This window comes from Pelobates fuscus, chromosome 11 (genome assembly GCF_036172605.1).
Source record: "Pelobates fuscus isolate aPelFus1 chromosome 11, aPelFus1.pri, whole genome shotgun sequence".
NCBI classification, from domain to species: Eukaryota; Metazoa; Chordata; class Amphibia; order Anura; family Pelobatidae; genus Pelobates; species Pelobates fuscus.
This window is the reverse complement of record NC_086327.1, coordinates 70,616,844-70,642,492: the sequence shown is the minus strand read 5'-3', so window position 1 is coordinate 70,642,492 and position 25,649 is coordinate 70,616,844. Positions and strand designations below refer to the sequence as shown.

Genomic DNA, 25,649 nt, shown 5'->3' with positions numbered 1-25,649 from the left:
CAGCTGCTTGAAGGACACTGACTGGCTGCTATTAGCTTACACTGAAAACCTTTTTTTTTTGTAAAAGCACGCTATAGAGACACCAGATATGAGTGGCAATGTGCACTGGAACAGTTCTGCAGAGCACACACTGTAGGCCTGACAGAGCCGCTTGAAGGACACTGACTGGCTGCTATTAGCTTACACTGGAAACCTTTTTTCTTTGTAAAAGCACGCTATAGAGACACCAGATATGAGTGGCAATGTGCACTGGAACAGTTCTGCAGAGCACACACTGTAGGCCTGACAGAGCCGCTTGAAGGACACTGACTGGCTGCTATTAGCTTACACTGGAAACCTTTTTTCTTTGTAAAAGCACGCTATAGAGACACCAGATATGAGTGGCAATGTGCACTGGAACAGTTCTGCAGAGCACACGCTGTAGGCCTGACAGAGCCGCTTGAAGGACACTGACTGGATGCTATTAGCTTACACTGGAAACCTTTTTTCTTTGTAAAAGCACGCTATAGAGACACCAGATATGAGTGGCAATGTGCACTGGAACAGTTCTGCAGAGCACACACTGTAGGCCTGACAGAGCCGCTTGAAGGACACTGACTGGCTGCTATTAGCTTACACTGGAAACCTTTTTTCTTTGTAAAAGCACGCTATAGAGACACCAGATATGAGTGGCAATGTGCACTGGAACAGTTCTGCAGAGCACACACTGTAGGCCTGACAGAGCCGCTTGAAGGACACTGACTGGCTGCTATTAGCTTACACTGGAAACCTTTTTTCTTTGTAAAAGCACGCTATAGAGACACCAGATATGAGTGGCAATGTGCACTGGAACAGTTCTGCAGAGCACACACTGTAGGCCTGACACAGCCGCTTGAAGGACACTGACTGGATGCTATTGGCTTACACTGGAAACCTTTTTTCTTTGTAAAAGCACGCTACAGAGACACCAGATATGCGTGGCAACTGTCAAAGTACGCTGGCACTGGTCTGCAGAGCACACGCTGATAGAGGCCTGACACCCAGACAACTAACTGCTCTTCTATTACAGTGAAATTTTTTATTTTTTTTTACATGTAAAGCTTAAAGGGACACTATAGTCACCTGAACAACTTTAGCTTAATGAAGCAGTTTTGGTGTTTAGAACATGCCCCTGCAGCCTCACTGCTCAATCTGCCATTTAGGAGTTAAATCCCTTTGTTTATGAACCCTAGTCACACCTCCCTGCATGTGACTTGCACAGCCTTCCATAAACACTTCCTGTAAAGAGAGCCCTATTTAGGCTTTCTTTATTGCAAGTTCTGTTTAATTAAGATTTTCTTATCCCCTGCTATGTTAATAGCTTGCTAGACCCTGCAAGAGCCTCCTGTATGTGATTAAAGTTCAATTTAGAGATTGAGATACAATTATTTAAGGTAAATTACATCTGTTTGAAAGTGAAACCAGTTTTTTTTTTCATGCAGGCTCTGTCAATCATAGCCAGGGGAGGTGTGGCTAGGGCTGCATAAACAGAAACAAAGTGATTTAACTCCTAAATGACAGTGAATTGAGCAGTGAAATTGCAGGGGAATGATCTATACACTAAAACTGCTTTATTTAGCCAAAGTAATTTAGGTGACTATAGTGTTCCTTTAAGCTATTGTGACAACAGATATGAGTGGTGGCACTGACTGTGCAAATGGGCACAGCATCCAGCCTGACACAGAAGATGGCAGGCAGGCAACTGCAATTACATTACACAGAAAAAAAAGCAGCCTGATGTTCTAGCCCTAAAAAGGGCTTTTTGGGGTGCTGTCCTTACAGCAGAGATCAGATGAGTCCTTCAGGATTGTAGTGGACACTGAATACCCTAGCCTAGCTATCAATTTCCTTATCTAATCAGCAGCAGCTAAACTTTCCCTCCTCTCGCTAAGCATGCAGCTTCAGAATGAACCGAAAATGGATGCTGGGAGGGAGGTGGGAGGGTGTGGAAGGGAGGGTGTGCTGCTGATTGGCTGGAATGTGTCTGCTGACCGAGAGGCACAGGGTCAAAGTTTGCTCAATGATGACGCATAGGGGGCGGATCGAACTGCGCATGTGTCCGCCCGCCGCGGCGAACGCGAACACGCTATGTTCGCCGGGAACTATTTGCCAGTGAACAGTACGGTACATCACTAACCTCTTGTAGAAGACTATTCGCTCAGAGGATTCCTAGACTCCTACACAACTTGGGAATATTCGTACGACTCTCCGCGGAACCACCGTAACCCTGTATGTTGTATACCTAGACTTCTTGGTCCTATACTTCACAATACATGGATTGATAAAGAAGTACTAGATTGGCTGCACCCTACTGCAGGTAACCACAGATTAGGCGGTCAGGTTTCACATCCACCGGGATGGACCAACTCACGTTTATCAGACAACATGTAGGCTCCTTCGATCCACGTCTTCTTCACAGATGATCAACCCGTCTCCTGAGGGAGACACATCTCATAGGGGCCAACTGATTTGGATATTACCACTCGTCACAGTATAAGTCGAGGCACGATGGTGATCGCGCTCTGTCCGACCTGACCTCCCCGGAGGACTTATGCTTCTCATACTTACAAGGTCTACAGTAATTCTCGAGCAGGTGAGGATCTTCTCCTGCTACATTCATGGCAAACAATTCCTCATGGAGCCATAGGGTACTCACATCTTCTATCCCAGGAAGGTCGGCTACCTGGGGACCTGGACCCGCTTTGGGGGTTTCTTGGCAGGTCAGCGGACGATCGCAGGCTGCCGGGGACCTCTTGGGAATCTGGGAAACCAGGGATGCGACGACCCTACCCCTACATCTGGACATTCCCAGCCTGTCTGGTTCGGCACTGCACCTTGATCCCTTATGTGAGGATGGAGACAGAACTGCAGCCCGTATCACTACCTGAGGATGCCCAAGGGACTAGGATCCTCTAGGATACCAACTACCCAATGTCATACCTCTCCAGCTTATGAGTTGTGGAGGTCATTCTCCTTTCACTCTACGGGACTAAACATCCTGCTGACAAACGGTCAGACTTTGTCTTGTATAATTTCCCGTTAGATGGTGTATACGTGGGTGCTCAACGGGGAAGACCTCCCCACAATGCCGAATACTGGGTCTCTCGGCACACCGTAGGACTCTTATTCAGTTTTATACTCTTTTCTCAGCGTTAAAAATGCAAAATACGAAGCCTCCTGTCATGGGGTAAAATTGAAGATTATGCTAACTTTAGTGTACTAATAATCTTGATTTTAATAATGACAGGAGGCGAGTATTTCCCCCCCCCCCCCCTGCTTCGCTGCCCACCCTTTCTATTCGTTTGCTTTGCAGATATCAGGTGCTAAGGTAGGTTTGCCTCTCACATTGGTGCCTATATGATATGTTCGTACTTCCATTAATATGGAATCCTCATTAGAGCTCTCATTACAATTACTCAGTTATCAGATTATAGTTACTATATTCTCCAATGGGATGTTAGGTGGTACTATAATTGGAGTTACATGTTCGTGACTATGTCTAAACCTGTCACACATTCTCTTTTCAGTATGATTCGTCTCTGAAGATAATTGGCAGTTCACGTGAAACTATTGGAGATTTTATCCTTCGGATTTGTCTCAACCATGAACTCTTTTTCGTTGTTCGTCTAGAATTCTTTGAAAGTTTGCTCCTTCGCACATGGGAACTTGGAGTTATTATTAGTTTTATTGTTTGCTATAAATTTACTTATGCTTGTTGTCGCTTTCTGAAAGAGGAAATGATAAGGTCACATTGCCTTGTGCACATCCTGCTCTCCTGTGATTGGTTCTTTTTTCTACTTGTTTCTTTACTGCTGTATGGAGTTAGTAAAGAGAGATATGCAAAATACTTGCCTCCTGTCATTATTAAAATTAATATTATTAGTACACTAAAGCTAGCATAATCTTCAATTGTTATTCAAAAGAAAACAAAGTATATACAATAATTAGCTTTTGTCATAATGTATAGCCGAAATATCTCAATTTCACGGTTTATAATATCACAATTCTCTGCTAGACTTTATTTAGTATTGTCTTTATAGGGAAAATCTACTGGAACTACTGGAGATTTAGTCAACCAAAATCTACTGGAGATTTAGTCGACTAAAACTAGACTAAAACCAAAACAATTCAGATGACTAAAATATGACTAAAACTAAAATGGCTTTTAAGTCAAAAGGCTTCTGGCTCCAAAGTAACATCTCCTGGGAGGATAACAGACTCCTTTGCCCTCCTGTAAAATGCCTTTTTTTATTTTCAGGACAGATTTCCCTGACTTCCAGATTCCGGCTTGTACCTTAGATTTGAAATTCTGTACTGCCCCTATTATAGAGTTACATTTTAGCTATGGATAATGGTTTTGTCTTTTGGATTGCTAAACAAGTTGGACCTTTGTTTTTAAGATTTTTAGTATTGTATATTATTATATTATTACATTATTGTGATTTTGTTCTTTGATGCAAAGCAATAAATGGCTTTTAAACGTTACTGCCGAATCCTGTTGAGGTTTACTTGAAGTTACTAGATTAGAGGTGTTCGTGATCTACAGAGCATTTTGCTTCCAAGGATATCAGGGGAGGAACCTTGGAACTGATTATATTTTCACTATCCCATGAGTCCAATTGAGTGCATATAATTTACACCAATTAAAGCAATACAACCATATATTTAGATTTTCTTTTTTTTTAGTAATAAGCTGTATCCCCTATTGTTTTGTATGGTATTTTGGTGGTGGACGTCATTCACAAAGCAAAAATTTGTATAATTACTATATACTTGGTGTTTCAAGACATCATTATCTTGGTGGTGGAGATTTTACTTTAGATTGTTTTGATCTTTAACTGGTTTGAAACCAACCAAAACTGAGTTTTAGATAACTAAACTCGAAAAATAAATAGTGAAAGAAGGAAGGTCCACTCACAAATCGCGAAGAATTGTCATTTTTTACTGTCTTTGCATTCCCAAAGGCCTCTAAGATAGGATTCGCCTGTAGGAGTTGTTGCTCAAGTTCTCCCTAGGGAAAAAAAAACAATGATACATTTTAAAAAAGGGCAACAATGAAAATCAGAGACAGATAGGCAGAGAAACAAATACATAAAAACAAGTTACCCAGTCAATAGTATTGACTAGATTTACCGAGTGACCTCTGTGACCTCAGGTGTCTTAAAAGGACTCTCACAGCCTTCTACAGCAGTACTGCACATACTTGCCTCATTTACTTCTATGCATGACAAATAAAATTAAGTTACTTAGCAAATAAACAGAAGCAGCACCAGAACTCATAGCCTACTATTGCTGTCCAAGACTTGTTGCCTCTGAACAGAAAATACACAACGTGAAATTAATTATCTAAGACAATAGACGAGCAGGGTGCTGAGAGATTCCTGTTTTTTTTTTTTTGTTTGTTTGTTTTTTTGCTTTTGTAAAACTATTGAAAAGCAGTTTTATAAACGCTACAGGAGGGTGTCCCCAAATATCATGTTCTATGAAAACTGCTAAAATAAGCTTTTGTAGTTATAATTCCTAGATTGCCCCATTAGAAACACACTCTAAGCATCAAATCAACTTTAGCTTAATTAATTTATTTTAATGTATAGATCGTGCCCCTTCCCACTCACAGCTAATTTTTCTTCCATTTTGGAGTTAGTCACTGTGTTTATTCAGCCCTAGCCAAACCTCTCTTGTTTGTGGACTCACACAGTCTCCCTTATGCACTTCCTAAAAAAAAAAAATGTTTTGTTTAATCTTCCCTTAATGCACAGCGTATTTTAATTTAGAATTTATATAACCTGCTTGGTTTTAATTGCCTGTTAGAGCCTACAAAGACTCCTGCGTGTGATTAAAGTTCAATTAACAGACCAGGATAAATGAACTTCAAAAGTAAACAGATTGAGCTATAAAATGAAAACTTTTCATGGAGGCTGTGTGAATCACAAACACTGGACATGTGGCTAGAACTGCATAAACAATGTGAACAGTAGAAAATTGAGCAGTGAGACGGAGTCACTCCAATACTCAAGAAACCCTCCCTTGAGCCCAATTCTCCTGCAAACATCTGCACCATGTCACTGCTGCCCCTAGCGTCAAAACTACTACCTTCTTGACTCTCTGAAATACGACTTCTGTCCCACTCAACAGAATCTGTCCTCACCAATGTTAATAACAACCTTCGTTCTGCTATAAAGAATAACCACTACTTTATACTTACCATATATACTCGAGTATAAGCCGACCCGAATATAAGCCGAGGCCCCTAATTTTACCCCCAAAAACTGGGAAAACTTATTGACTCGAGTATAAGACTAGGGTGGGAAATGCAGCAGCTGCTGGTAAATTTCTAAATAAAATTAGATCCTAAAAAAATTATATTAACTGAATATTTATTTACAGTGTGTATATATAATGAATGCAGTGTGTGTGTGTATGAATGCAGTGTGTATATGAATGCAGTGTGTGTATGAGTGCAGTGTGTGTGTATAAATGCAGTGTGTATATAATGAATGCAGTGCAGTGTGTGTGTGTATGAGTGCAGTGTGTGTATATGAGTGCAGTATGTGTATGAGTGCAGTGTGTGTGTGTGTGTGTGTGTAGTGTGTGTATGTATGAGTGCAGTGTGTGTATATAAAAGCAGTTTGTGTGTATGAGTGTAGTGTGTGTGTGTGTGTGTATGAGTGTAGTGTGTGTGTGTGTGAGTGCAGTGTGTGTGTGATGCAGAGCATTGGTGGGGGGTGGGCATTTTTTTAATTATTTAATTATTATTATTAAAATTTTTAATTTTTAATGTTATTATTATTTTTTTTATGTTATTATTTTTTTATTATTATTATTTTTTTCGTCCCCCCTCCCTGCTTGTTAGTCCAGTGGATGGGCTGTAGGAGGGGGGCTGGCAGGAAGCTGTATCTTCATAGCAGCTCCTGTCAGCTCCCTTCTCTCTCCTCCAGTCCGTGCAGCTCCCAGGTCAGCTCCCTCTGCAAGTCTAGCGGCCGCGCGGAGCGTTGCCACGGTAATCCGTGGCAACGCTCTGACCCCGCGGCTCTCGCGAGAGTTGCAGAGGGAGCTGACCTGGGAGCTGCACGGTCCGGAGGAGAGAGAAGGGAGCTGACAGGAGCTGCTGTGAAGGTAAGTAACAGCTTCCTGCCAGCCCCCGGTCCATGTCTGTATTATGGCAATATAAATTGCCATAATACAGACACTCACTCGAGTATGTGCTGAAAAACTCGTCTTATACTCGAGTATATACGGTATATTACTTGTCCTCTCAGCTGCCTTTGACACAGTTGACCACCGTCTCCTTCTACAGACTGTCAGCTTGCTTGAACTCTGTTGCTCTCACTTGCACCCACTCTTATCTTTCCAACAGTGCCTTTTCTGTGTTGTTATATTTAAACATGAGGCAAAAATTGATTCTTTGTTAAACTCATTTACATATCCCAATCCACAAGAAGTAGTAAAACACACACACACACACATTATACATATATATACACACACATATATATTTATATTTATATATATATATATATATATATATATATATATATATATATATATATATATATATATATATATATATATATATATATATATATATATATACACACACTTAGGAATGAAGGATGCACTCACAGGACTTAGTGAAAAAAATCTTCTTGTTTTATTCAAACACGGTGTAAACCCAAAACCGACGTTTCGACCTCTGCAGGTCTTTTTCAAGGTTACTTAACACAGGCAAAATATTGTCTTTATATACATAAAGTAAAAGTGCACTTACCACTCAGGTGCGTTGTGACTCCCTTCACCGGAACCCGGAAGTGAAATAGGACCGCCCACTTGACGTCATTGCGTCATTACGTGCCGGGGGAAAGCTCAATAGTTGCTATGGGAACGTGTAAATTGCACATGAGCAATGTGTCTGGGAAAAGTGAGGACAGTATGGTGATAAAAGAGCCAGCAAGATGGAAGAACATGCGAGCATAAATAAAATAATAAGAAAAAAACGATGCATGCTTGACCAATAGTTACCTACACCTGTGAAAGTGACAACCAGTGTATACAAAAAATACGTGAACCAGTGAAAACATCCCTGTGACAAAACAGTGCAGTGTAGAAAACCACAATGACAAGCATTAACTTACAATTAATAATACCTAGTGACTTATAATCAATAGTTAATAATTCCTAGTTCCCCTTTTTTTTAATGCATAAAAAAACTAATCGCAATTGTAACAGTATGCACTCACTGATTATATGTATTAAATGTATTAAATGTTGTCCTTAAGACTAGACAATTAATTACTGCTTATTTCAAATCATGCTACTTAGAGCAAAATCTGAAGAATAGCAGATAATAAATGAAAAAAATATAAATAAAAAATGATGAAAAAAATTATGAAAAAAGGGGAGCTGTTCACTAAACAACTGCAAAAAAAGTTTTTTTCTGAAAAAATGATTCCAAAAAAATAAATAAACTGAATAAACTACATATTTTTATTATAATGGAGACCTCCTGTGCAGCAGCAGACACTATCCATAATACCTCTAAAATGTTCCTAAACATACTATTCTCGACATTTAAGGAAACATTTTTTGGCTTTTCAACATCGATTGCCTACACTGAGATTTATCGCGATCGACCATGTTCCACCTCCACATCGAGGAGGTGACAGATCAAAATTACTGTTACAAAAGGAAGCGTACTGGATCCATCATTTGGACACAGCATCCCCCAAGGGATTAAATGAGCACATTACGTACTCCATGTTTCTATAGATTGTGGCGGTTATTAAATGTCATTTCAGTATTTTGTATATAATTAGAGCATCTAGAATGATCATCTGACGATGTTGACTCAGTTCATTTATTACTGTTCTGATTTCTGGTTCACTTAAGAAGTTTGGTTTAGACAATAGCCCCCTTTCCTTAAATGTCAAGAATAGTATGTTTAGGAACATTTTAGAGGTATTATGGATAGTGTCTGCTGCTGCACAGGAGGTCTCCATTATAATAAAAATATGTAGTTTATTCAGTTTATTTATTTTTTTGGAATCATTTTTTCAGAAAAAAACTTTTTTTGCAGTTGTTTAGTGAGCAGCTCCCCTTTTTTCATCATTTTTTTTCATCATTTTTTATTTATATTTTTTTCATTTATTATCTGCTATTCTTCAGATTTTGCTCTAAGTAGCATGATTTGAAATAAGCAGTAATTAATTGTCTAGTCTTAAGGACAACATTTAATACATTTAATACATATAATCAGTGAGTGCATACTGTTACAATTGCGATTAGTTTTTTTATGCATTTAAAAAAAAGGGGAACTAGGAATTATTAACTATTGATTATAAGTCACTAGGTATTATTAATTGTAAGTTAATGCTTGTCATTGTGGTTTTCTACACTGCACTGTTTTGTCACAGGGATGTTTTCACTGGTTCACGTATTTTTTGTATACACTGGTTGTCACTTTCACAGGTGTAGGTAACTATTGGTCAAGCATGCATCGTTTTTTTCTTATTATTTTATTTATGCTCGCATGTTCTTCCATCTTGCTGGCTCTTTTATCACCATACTGTCCTCACTTTTCCCAGACACATTGCTCATGTGCAATTTACACGTTCCCATAGCAACTATTGAGCTTTCCGCCGGCACGTAATGACGCAATGACGTCAAGTGGGCGGTCCTATTTCACTTCCGGGTTCCGGTGAAGGGAGTCACAACGCACCTGAGTGGTAAGTGCACTTTTACTTTATGTATATAAAGACAATATTTTGCCTGTGTTAAGTAACCCTGAAAAAGACCTGCAGAGGTCGAAACGTCGGTTTTGGGTTTACACCGTGATTGAATAAACCAAGAAGATTTTTTCACTAAGTCCTGTGAGTGCATCCTTCATTCCTAAGTGTTTATATATGCAACGCAAAGTGGATTGCACCCAGGCAAGTATTCCATAATATTGCTAGAGGAGAGTGCCAAGCTATTATTTATATTTTATATATATACCGTATATACTCGAGTATAAGCCGACCCGAATATAAGCCGAGGCCCCTAATTTTTCCCCAAAAAACTGGGAAAACTTATTGACTCGAGTATAAGACTAGGGTGGGAAATGCAGCAGCTACTGGTAAATTTCTAAATAAAATTAGATCCTAAAAAAAATATATTAATTGAATATTTATTTACAGTGTGTGTATAATGAATGCAGTGTGTGCGTATGAGTGCAGCGTGTGTGTGTAGGAGTGCAGCGTGTGTGTATGAGTGCAGTGTGTGTATGAGTGCAGCGTGTGTATGAGTGCAGCGTGTGTATGAGTGCAGCGTGTGTATGAGTGCAGCGTGTGTATGAGTGCAGCGTGTGTATGAGTGCAGTGTGTGTGTGTATGAATGCAGTGTGTGTGTGTATGAATGCAGTGTGTGTGTGTATGAATGCAGTGTGCGTGAGTGCAGTGTGTGTGTATGAGTGCAGTGTGTGTGTGTATGAGTGCAGTGTGTGTATGAATGCAGTGTGTGTATGAATGCAGTGTATGAATGCAGTGTGTGCAGGGCCGGTGCAAGGATATTTCCCCCCCCCATATGTCCTGACCTCCCCTCCTCCTCCCTCAGTGGTCCTTACCTCCCCACCCCCGTGTTCCTTCACCCCCCTCTCCCAGTGGTCCTGACTCACCCCTCCCCTAGTGGTCCTTACCCTCCCCTCCCCTAGTGGTCCTTACTTCCCCCTCCCCTCCCCTAGTGGTCCTTATCCCCCCCTCCCATCGTGGTCCTTATCCCCCCCTCCCTCCCATAGTGGTCCTTATCCCCCTCCCTCCCATAGTGGTCCTTATCCCCCCCCTCCCTCCCTCCCATAGTGGTCCTTATCCCCCCCTCCCTCCCATAGTGTTCCTTTTCTCCCCCCCTCCCTCCCATAGTGGTCCTTATCCCACCCCCCTCCCTCCGATAGTGGTCCTTATCCCCCCCTCCCTCCCATAGTGGTCCTTATCCCCCCTCCCTCCCATAGTGGTCCTTATCCCCCCTCCCTCCCATAGTGGTCCTTATCCCACCCCACTCCCTCCGATAGCGGTCCTTATCCCCCCTCCCTTCCATAGTGGTCCTTATCCCCCCCTCCCTCCCATAGTGGTCCTTATCCCCCCCCCTCCCTCCCATAGTGGTCCTTATCCCCCCCCTCCCTCCCATAGCGGTCCTTATACCCCCCCTCCCTCCCATAGTGGTCCTTATCCCACCCCCTCCCTCCCATAGTGGTCCTTATTCCCCCCTCCCTTCCATAGTGGTCCTTATCCCACCCCCTCCCTCCCATAGTGGTCCTTATCCCCCCCTCCCTCCCATAGTGGTCCTTATCCCCCCCTCCCTTCCATAGTGGTCCTTATCCCCCCCTCCCTCCCATAGTGGTCCTTATCCCCCCTCCCTTCCATAGTGGTCCTTATCCCCCCCTCCCTCCCATAGTGGTCCTTATACCCCCCCTCCCTCCCATAGTGGTCCTTATCCCCCCCTCCCTCCCATAGTGGTCCTTATCCCCCCCCTCCCTTCCATAGTGGTCCTTATCCCCCCCTCCCTCCCATAGTGGTCCTTATCCCCCCCTCCCTTCCATAGTGGTCCTTATCCCCCCCCTCCCTCCCATAGCGGTCCTTATACCCCCCCTCCCTCCCATAGTGGTCCTTATACCCCCCTCCCTCCCATAGTGGTCCTTATCCCACCCCCTCCCTCCCATAGTGGTCCTTATACCCCCCCCCCCTCCCACAGTGGTCCGTATACCCCCTTTTTTAAATTTTTTTTTTTATTATTATTATTATTATTTTTTTATTATTATTTCTTATTTTATTTATATATATTTTTTTTCGTCCCCCCTCCCTGCTTGATACATGGCAGGGAGGGGGGCTCTCCTTCCCTGGTGGTCCAGTGGCAGTTCAGTGGGGGGGAGAGGGGTGCTGGCAGAGCTGTAACTTACCTGTTCTGTAGCTCCTGTCAGCTCTCTCCTCCTCTGCGCCGTCCGTGCAGTTCCCTCTGTCGGCTCCCAGTGTAAGTCTCGCGAGAGTTTACACTGGGAGCTGACCGAGGTGCTGAACGGACGGCGCGGAGGAGGAGAGAGCTGACAGGAGCTGCAGAACAGGTAAGTTACAGCTCTGCCAGCACCCCTCTCCCCCGGTCTGTATTATGGCAATGCAAATTGCCATAATACAGACCTTGACTCGAGTATAAGCCGAGTTGGGGTTTTTCAGCCCAAAAAATGGGCTGAAAAACTCGGCTTATACTCGAGTATATACGGTATATATATATTTATGGTCGTGGCATCAAAAGCCATAATGAGTAGGTATGTGAGGTCCCTGTATGAGACATATAGTAATATGAAAAAGTCGGTTGTGGTGTGCCGGAACCGACGATGCAGTAGGCCGGTAATAAAAAGAGGGCCCACCCTAGATAAAGATATGAGAAAAGGTAGTGGTGGGAGGGGCAAATCACCAGACTGAACGATAATGGGAGCGGTCTGGCATCCTTAAGAAGGGAAATCAAGCCCCTCCTATAACTACAGGCCCAGCCTTCCATTTATGTTTATGGCATCAAAAGCCATAATGAGCATATTAGAAGTAGGTATGTGAGGTCCCTGTATGAGACATATAGTAATATGAAAAAGTCGGTTGTGGTGTGCCGGAACCGACGATGTGGTGGGCCTGTAATAAAAAGAGGGCAAAAAGAGTATACCATACAGGATTATACAGCCTACAAATTAAGCATGTTACTATATAATACATATACATGTTACGGAAGACTTGGCGTATTTAAGAACAGGTTGATGTATGTATATGGAGTAAGTGGAGGGCCTCCATCGTCTCAAAGTCCCATGAATATGTACTGAAATATTCCTGGAGGTATGGTTGTCAGCACCGATGTGGAAGGAGTGATCTGCTTAATTACCTGAATTAAGACCTTATCTGACTATGCAGTAATATCCTGAGATAAAGTCTGAAATGTACTTATCGTAAGAGTATTGTCATGTAAGGCTAGTAGGAGCAGTCCAGGGGAACCTTGAACAGAGGTTAGGTTGTTATTCAGGATTATTACTAGGCACCATTGGTTATAGGTAGGGTAATGAGGGATTAGGCAAGATTTGGCATTGCTGAAGGGTAATACTTAATGGTCTTGTCTCTTGTGTCGAGATCTATCTTTTGCCAACTTAAGTAAAGTTGGCAAAAATAAGTAAAATTGACCGGAGTACGCAAGAAGTTGTTAACAATAATAAATTCCAGCCATAACCGGTGAAAATGTAGACTCCCTGCAGAAAGCTTGTAATGGAGAAAAAGATACGTGATCAGTGACAAAGTTGTCAATTCCTGGGATATGGTCCTATCTCAAGAAAGTAATTAATAGCAGTTGACCAAGTCAGTATTCTCATGAAGTGCATATGTCATAGGTGAGCCAGAATAATTGAACGACCCTTGAGTTACGAAATAGGAACCGAGGATAACTTAATCGCATATTACCAACATGACAGTGAAAACAATAGTTTGAAATATATGAGCCAGAGCGTGTGTGATTAGACTCGAAGCACACGTATACATATATATATATATATATATATATATATATATATATATATACACATATACTCGCGTACACACACCCCTACCCACCATATACCTACCTATATACTTACAAATGTAGATATGTATATTGTATATCGTGCGTATCTACAGCTTCGAGCAAGGCATAACCCTGATCAAGTCAGTTGCGACACCTGCAACTCAGGGGAGCCAAATTGAATGACATAGTATAGACAATATGTCTTAGTAAGAGACCCAATACCGTAAGATGAAAGAGGTATGCTGTGATGTTGATGTTTAGATTAGAAGCTGAATTGTACTAGTAGTGAAATACGCCCTGAATGAACATTGTAGCTTCTATGTGCGAGGGGGGGGGGGTGGCTTAACCAAATTATTAACATAATAGATATATCCAATATCTGTGTGGTAATGCATGCAATCTGTATCCTAGTCTACTTGAGATGTAGACAGATAGTCAATATCCTGTTGGACCTTTTGAACGTACAGAAACATGTACTGAATATTGAGTTATGCAACGTATGCTTGAATGCATATGGAGGGAGAGACAGCCCCTTGCTAAAGTCAGAGTTGTGAATGTATTTGTAAGACATAAAGAAGAACAGAGTGAGGTCTTGAATTTGATATGCATGTGAATGAAATGTAATGTTAAATAGCTAAAACTAAAATTCATAGGGTAACCAGTTATATCATTCTGTATCGAACCTGCTAATGGCCACTACCAGAATGGTATTGTAATGATAGGCCTATCCATGTACTGATAACCAGCTACTATAGTGCCATAAATCTTAATTACTTAGCACCTAAAGATATGATGATGGATGTACATGTGTGAGATGTAAGGGCCAGCTCGTGGACCCAACTGAATAATTTATAACAGACCTACCTAACTAGTATAGTATAAGGGACAAGTGAAAGCAGTAGTTCCAATTAATGAAACTAATGATATAATGAAATATACGAGGAGTATGTGCTTGGCCCAGCCCGGGACCTCCTTGAGGGTATAGAACAGACTGAAGATAAAATAGTAGTGCTGTATAAGGGACAAGAAACATGGTAATATGATGAGAGTATACTATATACTTGAGTAGAATTGAGGTAAGCAGTGTAAGGAAACAATCATAACAGGAGATTAGGGATAAGGATCCTAAACTTAGTAAAATAAATATAATTATACACCAAGGCAAGAATTGTGGGTAACTTACTATACAGAACTAGAGATAACATCTAATCCCCAGTTAAGTGTCAGGGACCCCGATTCCCCAGAATATAGAAACCGATACAAGAATTCGTAGACCTACATAGAAGTGGAATAGTAGTAACAAAGGTGCAAGTTATCCAGTGTAGATGTTGGATATATGTTAAGGAATCGAGTCTTAGTAACATGAGTATAGGAATGCACCGGGTGAGCATTTAGAGGCTCAATTGAGTGAAAACCTTATAGCGTTATTTAAGTGAAACAGCATATTGTCAGCATCTACTAATAAGCATAAAAAAAAAAAAAACGGGGGCGTGGCCTAGACACGGACGAAGATGGCAGCTTAGAAGAGGAGCTCCGACCCACGGCGCTAAATTAGCAGACCTACCCACAGCAAGGCACGTAAATGGGGCGCACAAAACGCCCTGACGGCTCCCAGACTCCCAGGGGCAACCCCAGTGGCACCCAATCCGGACCCATGGACGGGTTCCTTACCTCGTCGGCGGGACCGCACCACGAGGCCGCGGGCTCCAACATGGCCGCCTCACCGACACCTCACTCTCCTTTGAGGCCGGCGGACCCTCCCTGGCCGACATAAGCGCCGACATCCGCGCTTTAGCCAACAGCATGGTGACTAAGGAGGACCTGAGGGCCCTCTCTGAAACTTTACATGCCGCAATCCGCTCGGAAGTGACAGCGCTTAAGGCTGACATCACCCTACAAGCCAACAGGATCCAGGCAGTTGAAGATACAGCTCAACACACAACAACGCAAGTAGATGCTGCAAACCTCGCCATAACCAGGCAAGGTAATATGCTGTTAGCACTGAGACGCCAAACTGAGGACCTGGACAACAGGGGGCGCAGGTCCAACATTAGAGTGAGGGGCCTACCTGAGCCTGAGGGGGAGGAAAATGTGGAGGCCACGCTGCAAACTTTGTTCCGAGATATCCTGGGGCCAGAGGCACCGACCTCCATAGACTTTGATAGGGCGCACAGAGCCAATAGGGCGCGGGCAATGGATAATACCCCCCGGGACATCATTTGCTGCTTGTCCAACTACAAATTGAAAGAAATAATTATGAATAAAGCCCGCACAAGACCGACGTGGCGCTACCATGATGCTGAGGTGGCCCTGTACCAAGATTTATCCCCGCTCACGCTTGAAGCACGTAGAGCCTTGCGACCCATCACAGTGCTCCTCAGGGAAAGGGGAATCCCATACAAGTGGGGCTTCCCCTTCATGCTCTTGGCCAGACAGCACAATGAATGGACATCCTTACGCTGGCCAGATGAGGTGCCCAGATTCTTACAGCGCCTCAACCTGCCCCCAACGGAGGTTGCCAACTGGATACTAGGCCCAGCAGATCCCAGACAAGGCCCACAGACACCTGGTCAGCCCAGGAGACGCAGAGAAGACACACCAAGGCGCCCAACAGCCCGCAGGCAGCTAGCGCTGACAGAACCGGAGGAATGAGGACGGGTGTCACCGGCACTTCCCCCTATCTGACACTGCAGCCCAGTTGAAACCTGTGGGCACCAACCCTGGGGGAGACCCACTGTGAGACCAGAGTTCCCGGCAAGAGACAATATTCAGATAAGTACTGCTCTCAGCACACTCACAATGAGGGGACACTGACTTGGGTACCTAAACAGGACCTAGTGGCCACCACGAGATATAGCAATCTAGCCCATAGGCCCTTACTTGATTTGGGAGGGGGGCCGCATGGGGAGCACAGGGTACCGAGGAGTAAGCTTAAAGGAGCACAGATGGTTTCCTCCATTATCCACGAACGAATACCCCAGTGAACATGCTAAAAACACAATGGCAACGCAATACATAGTCGCACGGGACTAACTCTGGACTCCTGGAGTCAGTGACACTGGGGGGTGAAGCTTTATGGGCATGTATGATTTACCAATGGGGGTAACATCTCACTCTCAGATGGGGGGTGGTAGCCAGGGAGGGAAGGGTAAATGGAGTCAATTATCGCATTGTTACTGCATTTTTTATATAGGGCGACACCAAAGTATCTGAGCGGGATGGGACATGTTGGAACCGTTGGGGGGGGGGGGGCATGGGGGGGGTGGGGTAGAAAGGGGGGATGAGTCCAAAATTGGGCCTGAGAAGGGGAAGTCAGCGGGGAAGCAATAGGGGCTTCATACTGACGAGAATAGGGGCAGTGGAGGGAATGGGAACTTCACCATAAATGCGATATTTATCTGTATATTTGCCTTGTTTTACGCCCCCACGACACATGTGACCGAGTCTTGGCATAAACCACAGAAACGCACACACAGCGGTAAACAATCAAACGCAGAACCCTCCAATTGCGGAGACACCCAAATCGGCCATGTGCACGAGATGACGTCTGACAGGCACCCCTCGCGACTCAGTGCGCTCCCCCCCCCTCCTGCGGGCTAGTCCCCGTGACACCAAGGTCATACACAGCCCTAACCCAACTGACGTAAACTCCACAACTGAAATAAACACGGGTGGGGGGACTAGCGTTGGACAGCATCATTGAGGGAGACGCACGGACTGCAAATAACCCCGATCACATCGTGACCTTACAGATAAGCACCTTTACGTTACCAGCTGTCAGAGATTAGCTCCGATACAAGTGGGTAACGGGAACCCCACTGAGACTGCCACACTCAATAACACTAACACTTGAATCTATATATCAGCGCTCTCACAAGCGCACGAACCGTACACATTTTGTACTACCCCCCCAGACCAGACCTGTGTAAACCCAATCTACTGGGGGCGTCTAATCCGTGGCTGCACTAGTTAACACTAGGACGCGGTACGGACCTGAACTTCCCCCAGTTACACAGGAATCTCTCATATTGAGAGACTTACCACAACAGGGATCACACTAGGGATCTCGGATCACAGTTGATCCTCCCGGATCAGACCGGCACCAGACACAGTTCTGCACACAGACCCGCAAGACCCGGAGTCCCACGCTCACACCCCCCAACTCTCACCCTCACCACCCTCCCGCCCGAACTCGGGGTGCGCCTGGGCACAGAAGGGGTAGACACGTGAGAGGCGAGCAATTCTTGGGAATCGAGTAGGACACTCGCATCTCTCCAACATGGCATACACGGCTGCTCCACTTTGTGTCACAACGCAGAATTGCAGAGGCCTGAACACGCCCGAAAAACGCTCCCAACTCCTACGGGAACTCAAACGGAGGGGGGTCTCGGTGGCACTGCTGCAAGAAACACACCTCAAGACAACGGACACACACAGGCTGAGGAACAGAAACTTTCCGATCAACTACCATAGCACCCATCCCACTGCACGCAAAGTAGGGGTAGCGATTCTCCTAGCAGACAATCTTCAATTCACACTAACAGACCAATGCGTTGACCCGAATGGCAGATATCTATTCATTAAAGGCACGGTCTCACAGAAGACGTATACGTTTGCCTCGATTTACGCACCGAACGTGAAACAGGCGACGTTTATACGAAAGTCGATCTCAAAACTTGCCGACTTCACAGAAGGTAACCTCGTCGTAGGTGGGGACTTCAACGCCCCCCTGGATCCTCTATCGGACTCATCAACGGGACATAGCAGTATCCCTTACACCGCAATAAGAACAATACGGAGAACCCTACGGGACTTGAGACTAGTTGATACCTGGAGAACCCTACACCCCAGCGAACGGGATTATACGCACTATTCAACCATCCACAGGAGGTACTCGCGCATAGACTACCTACTACTCCAACAAGAAGGACTACAAAGGCTACGGAAAGCGGAGATACTACCGACACCGTGGTCGGATCACAGTGCTGTATCCATACTCTTAGATTCACCCCTGTTCCGGCCCACTCGGTCGACTTGGAGACTGAACGAATCCCTACTCACGGACCCCGAAGTGCGAACGCAACTGACGGACCACCTGAACAACTACTTTCACGAGAACAACACGGAGGATGTGTCGAAAGTGACACTGTGGGAAGCCCATAAAAGTGTGCTCCGGGGACACTTCATACGAATAGCATCTCGCAAAAAGAGGGAGGCACAGCAACACATGAAGGAACTCACGGATAAAATAGCGACTCTAGAAACACTCCACAAGCGAACGCAACTTGAAGCGCAATACCGCGCCCTTCTGGAAACCAGGAGACAATTAATGGATCTAGTAGCCAAAAAACATCACAGGGACACACAGAGAACCAAAGCCTTCTTCTATATTCATGCGAACAAGGGTGGGAGACTTCTGGCGCGTATGATCCGAAGCAGACAGGCCAGAGCACAAGTACAGGAACTGAGGACGACCAAGGGCACACTCACGCAAATACCAGGGGAAATAGCTAACGAATTCCGCATGTATTACCAAAAACTATACAACATCGCCCCACCGCACTCTAACACGCAACGAGACGAAGCAGCGGAGGCCACAGCGAGATACCTACAAGGCTTCAGACCCGATATTCTGACACCAGAGGAGTCCGTAATGCTTGAAGCCCCGATAACAACGGAGGAAATCCAGGCGGCGATTAAAGCAGCAAAAGGAGGGAAAGCACCAGGCCCAGATGGTCTACCGGCAGGGTACTACAAGGAATTTAAGGAGATCTTAACCCCGCACCTAACTGCAGCCTTAAACCGACTACAGGAAGGAGAAGCATTCCACCAAGAAACCTTGGCGGCCACGATTACGGTGATACCCAAACCAGGGAAAAACCCCGAAAACTGCGCCAACTATAGGCCCATATCCCTCCTCAACGCAGATGTGAAGATCTTCTCAAAAATTTTAGCGACAAGACTGCAACAACACATCCCACGGCTGATACACCCAGATCAAACAGGATTCATCCCAGGCCGGGAGGCCAGAGATTGCACCCTTCGGGTGTTTAACATTCAAAGCCTGGCCCTCAGAGAGAAAACGGACACACTATTGCTTTCCACAGACGCGGAAAAAGCGTTTGATAGGGTGACCTGGAACTTCATGCTGGCAACCCTACAGAAGGTTGGCCTAGGGAGGGGCATGCTCGCATGGATCAAAGCGCTATACACTGAACCAAGCGCTAGAGTACAGATCAACGGAGCACTTACCGATAGCTTCCGCATATACAATGGCACCAGGCAAGGCTGCCCATTGTCGCCTCTCCTATTTGCCCTCACACTGGAACCATTTCTAGATAGAATTCGGAAATTGCCAGCGATCAGGGGATACCGACATAAGACGCAGGAACATAAGGTGGCTGCGTACGCGGACGACATGCTCTTTTTTGTGGTCGACCCCTTATGCACCCTACCAGCACTAATGGCGGAGTTCGACACGTACGGACAAATTTCGGGCCTGAAATTGAACCTCACAAAATGCGAAATATTGAATATAACATCCCCACGACAAGTGTGTGACCACATAAAGAACGTCTACCCTTTCCACTGGTGCTCGGATCAGATGCGCTACCTGGGAATATGGATCCCAACCAACCCGAAAGAGATATACACCAGGAACTACACTCCCCTCTTACGCACGATCCAAGCGGACCTGAAGACCTGGAACTATGACCACATATCATGGCAAGGACGCATCGCAGTGGTCAAGATGAACATCCTGCCGAGGTTACTTTATTGCTTCAGCGCCATACCGTGGCACATACCCCCAGAGTTCTTCACTACGCTCAAAACAACAGTGATTAAATATGTCTGGAGAGGGGAGAGAGCGTGCCTCAGCCACGACAAGTTATGTCTCCCCAAAGAGTGGGGAGGTTTGGCACTGCCGGACCTTCGTAAATACTATCATGCAACAGTGTTGCAGAGGATTCGGGAATGGCACACAGCATCAGCAACCAAACTTTGGGTGATCTTGGACAGGGAAACCACGAACCATGCCCTCCACACGTACATCTGGCAGGGTGCGACTGGCGCCAATCAACACCTGAGCGCTGAATCACCCGTAATACAGACTCTGAAAACCTGGACGAACCTGAGGAGGAATCGACTTATATCACCTACTCCGAGCCCGATGATCCCGCTAACATACAACGAAGCGATTGGAGGGGGATTACCACCATCCGCATGGCCAGCAGAAGGAGACAGAGACTACATACCCCTGAGAGCGGTTCTAAATAACACGGGACTACAAAGCTTGCAGGAGTGGTCAACCCTAGAACAACAGACATTGATGCACAGGTTCCATTACGCACAACTCAGGCACTTCTACCACAACATCCCCAACAAGGAGGCAGTGCACAGAGAGACAACTTGGTTTGAACACCTGTGCACGTCGGAATCCAATGCAGATGGCAGGGTATCAAACATATACCAACGACTGATCACAGGGGAACACACTAGGAAAATCGCTTTTAAAAGACAATGGGAAGAACTCACCGACAGGACTTACACTGACGCCCAATGGGAACAGATACTTATCCTCCAACACAAAAGCTCCATAAGCACCAGGTACCAGGAGGTCAACTTTAAGCTGCTGACCCACTGGTACAGGACCCCTGCTATGCTACACAGAATATTCCAGGGAACCTCGAATGTCTGCTGGAGATGTGAGACGCAAGTGGGCACACTGCGACATATCTGGTGGGATTGCCCGCGGATTCAGACGTTCTGGGAGGAAATAAAATCGGAAATAACGACGATCATGGGCGACATGCCCGACCTTTCCATAGAGGCAACGCTCCTACATCACACGGAGGACTCGATATCCCGGTATAAAAGATCGATACTGCGACACCTAATTAATGCGGCAAAGGCACTAATACCAGCCAGATGGAAACAAACACATCCACCCTCCAAAGCAGACTGGCTTCAAAGAGTAGAAGAGATACACACGGCGGAGGCGAGATATGCGGAATTGTTGGGGAGAAGCACAAAACACGCGGAACTATGGAGCCCCTGGTACGTCTATATCTCACAAAACGGAGCGTAGAAGGACACGATGTGTTCCCTGAAAACCTGCATGTGCCTAGGCACATCCCGATGCACATTTCATTTCATCCCCCACCTCCTATATTCCCCTCCCCCCCCTGTTCCCTCCAACGTAGTACCATCCTCTGAGGTCTCCACCTCTGCCGCTGCAGAGCTGGGTCTGCGAAGGTTGAAGCCGGGGGGATCTGTGATCAGTGGATAGTGACACGTACTTGAGACTTGTACACAACACCCAAACGCTACAAAAGCACACCTAGATGAACAAACAAAGAAGCCACCCGCCAAGACACTACCAAGAGGGGTGTAAAGTAAGTGAGATCTCGGGCAGATGCCCACAAATAGGCACACAACACAGACACGAACAACACTCCCACGGAAGGAGCTAGGCACACTTGCGTACAGATACGCAAACCACGAACCGATGGTTGAGGACGGCAGCTCTGACTGGGGATTTATAAGGGGACTCACCTCGCCTGTAAGTTGACAACACACATTCACCCACGAACACACATGATTCAACACTGAACGAACACACAGACTACACAACTAGAAACACACGACACACAAGAAAAAGGACAAGCTAGACATGCGACATATAACAACGACTCGCAAGCGACAAGACGTCAACGAACCAAGAGTGCTAACCGACTCCGCACACTCGCAACAGGCACATCGGACGAGATAGGCTCCCTACCCCCCACTTTGACACGTACAAAAGACCGGCCCTTAGGTACAACATAGACACAGCGGATAACAACCTAGCGTGACGTTCCTCTGATAGTACAAGACACTGACAAAATACACTTGGAGTGACGACAGTACCATTGAACAAGCGAAGATTATTACCCAAACCATAGGGCCACCACAAGCCGAATTGGGGACACAGTACATAAGCTCTTTGTCGCCCCGAGGAATACTTGAGCTAGGTCGGACCACTTATACCATAGACGGATACTGACACATATGCGACATCAGAGAAATATAACCTCATAGCAGTTACTATATGTCGCAAGGGACCTGCGAGTCCGACAAGTATGCGGGCCTGCGAGCCCATGTAATTGCTCACATTTGTTGAAAGTTAACCTTGCACAGGTGATGTAAATGATGTGTAGGATATTATGATTTGGGAGACAAAGGAGTCTCAAGGTTGATTTCCTACATGGGGTAACACACTACCTATTATTCTGTGGAGCTCACTTAAAGGCGAGAAGAATCCTGAATTCTCGACAAGTATGAGGACTGTTAGGCGCGACAGCTTACTCACCATAACTAAACCTTTTTCCTGCACCTGTTGTGCACAGACCATAGTACAAGGAATGCAAAAAAGGGACCTGCGAGTCCCAATGTTATTGATTTACGCTGATATTGCTAATAAAAACCTTCTTAAGAAAAAAAAAAAAACGAACAAACAATGTGTTTCCTTTACCTAAATTAAATACTATCTTGAACAAACATAAGACTAACTTAAGGTATAGACACATACAATAGTAACACTGCCCACTAGAGGCCGACATGTAAACATTCAGCATTAACCGAAACAAAGAATTTTAAAACTTTTGTATGATTACGTTTAAGACTTGCTGATAACCTAGTAATGTAGAAAATAAACAGTAAGGACTAAAAAACTAATGATGGTCAGATGTGGCAGTAATAGCTATAACCACTAACCTAGTCACCTACAAAGAGAAACAAGTGTAACGTCAGGATTTACTGATAAAGTGTGAAAATAAATAATTAAGCAATGGGCTTGTTAGACCTGAATTAATTATCACTTAGAAATATCAGACAAACGAATATATACCCGTGCAACATCGAAACTGACCACTAGAGGCAACATATAGCATGCAGTATTTAACCGAAACAATGAATGAAAATTTGTTTTTGTATGATTTTGTGTAAAACCTGCTGCTAGAATAGGGCGTTCGGTTGTAAACATACGAACGACCCTTGTATTGGGCTAAGTGTCGTATATAACTGAACGTTCTGAGAATAAAGAAAATCCACATGAATTAACTGTATGAGATATATAACAACTTGGTGTTTGTACGTATTGAGCCGAACAAGTGCATTCGTGCTCTTGCTCCCGAAAGCACGCTAAACCTAAGTGAGTTACGAACAGGCTGGAATTAGCCAATAGATAGTAATGCAGCCTAATTGTTCACATAGTCACGAAAAGCAGAAAAACGAATAGATATAAACAAATGAGAGTAAAGCATAGAGCCAGCCCAGGATGATGCTGAGCGCCCGCAACTAAGGCGCAACAGGCGGCTCGACTGACAGTTTTGACGAATCAGTAACAAAGTGACTGGAGCAGGTACGGGCGTCCCATTGAGGCTCCGGGGCGTTTGCAAGATAGCGAAACGGATGGCCAGGGGCTGCAGGACCAGGTAAGCATTCCCACAAGTTAATGGTAAGTAAATGGAGATTTGCACTGACTGGAAGTCACGGTATGCAAATCGCCAGACTGAACCATAATGGGAGCAGTCTGGTGTCCTTAACAAGAGAAATCAAGCGCCTCCCATAACTACAGGCCCATTCTTCCATATATATATATTGGATTAGCTGTATTAGTCCAGTAGATAAGATACCAAAATACCAGAGCATTGCAATATGCAATGATACCTTTTTTATTGGACTAACATAATATTTCAATGGCAAGCTCTTCTACAGGTCTGAAGCAATATTGATCAATGTGATAGAGTTTAACCCTTAAAACAACTGATGTTAGAGAAGGGGAGGGAGATGGGGTGAGTGAGTTGTCATAAATAGCAGAAAATGTGCCTGAAAGTGAAAGGTGCAGTGCAGATTGGTTGTGAATAGCCATAAAAAGGAGATAAACAGAGGAGAGTTAATAAGCTAGTTAAAACGATTTTAAAGAACCAGCAGAGCTGGACATACAAATATACAGCTACATAAATAAATTGATCAAATAAAGGTGAAGCAGATGTATTGAAAAATAACTATATAAGACATTAAGATTTGAGTTTATATAAAGTTTATATAAAATTTTGGTAGTTTGTCAGAAAGCCAAATCTACATTAAGTCCTTATTTCTAGTGTTGAAAAGTGTAACCATTGCCCTGTTGCATGACCCAACTTCGGCCAAGCTGTCGGACAGGTGGCCTCACATTTATAATACTTTGGTAAACAGAGAAGTTAATTGTCGACTCAATGGCTGCAAGGTTCCCAGGTACTGTGTCTGCGAAACAAGCCCAAACATCACCCCTTCACCACTGTGCTTAACAGTAGGTATAAGGTGTTTGGCGAAAATCAAACCCAGCATGTCAGCACAAACATGGTGCTGTGAATTATGGCCAAACGTCTCCATTTTAGTCTCATCTGTCCAAAGGACATTGTTCCCGTAGTCTTGAGGTTTGTTCAGCTGCAACTTTGCAAACCTAAACAGGGCTGCCATATTCTTTTTAGTGATAAGAGGCTTTCTCCTGACAACCCTTCAAAGTCAGAGAACCCTTGTTCCTTGAACTATTAGTAGTTGGCTTGACAACATTTTGCGTAAAAGACTATAGACACGATAAATAGGCTATAATATGGATGTATCTAAAAAGAGTAACCAAATTATAAAATGAGTGTACCACATTCCTCATCTAATATTGATGCCTAATTAAAATAAGTTATAGGTGATATAGTAGAAGGGAGGAGTACCTAAATGATAAGACCTATGAAGTATGAAAACAAACTATACATATAACACCAAAGAGTGACAATAAGGATTACTTGAGTGAACGCGTAATAGCTTAATCCTAGCTGTGCTATTACACTCCAATCCCCTGGAATCTGGAGAGGAAAAGTAATTCAAAATAAATTAATTTATGTGTCCTGATTTATATAGTACATAATATTTATAGGATTTAAACTTATTTTTAAAGTTACAGGTCACAAAACACAAGGACTAAATAATTTTCCAATTTTAAAACAATTTTAGAAGTTGGTATGTTTGTCTTGTAAGTTTAGTAGCCATCACAAAAAAAC

General features: G+C 44.3%; 1 protein-coding gene across 2 annotated transcripts in view; it reads right to left on the bottom strand.

Moving 5' to 3' along the window:
* LOC134577418 (myosin-10-like) overlaps positions 1 to 25,649 on the bottom strand; it is a 429,924-nt gene that overhangs the window by 186,269 nt on the left and 218,006 nt on the right. For both annotated transcript variants that reach the window (XM_063436146.1, XM_063436145.1), the window contains exon 7: positions 4,937 to 5,029. In XM_063436146.1, coding sequence (XP_063292216.1) covers positions 4,937 to 5,029 — 93 coding nt within the window. The remainder of the gene's footprint in view (positions 1 to 4,936; positions 5,030 to 25,649) is intronic.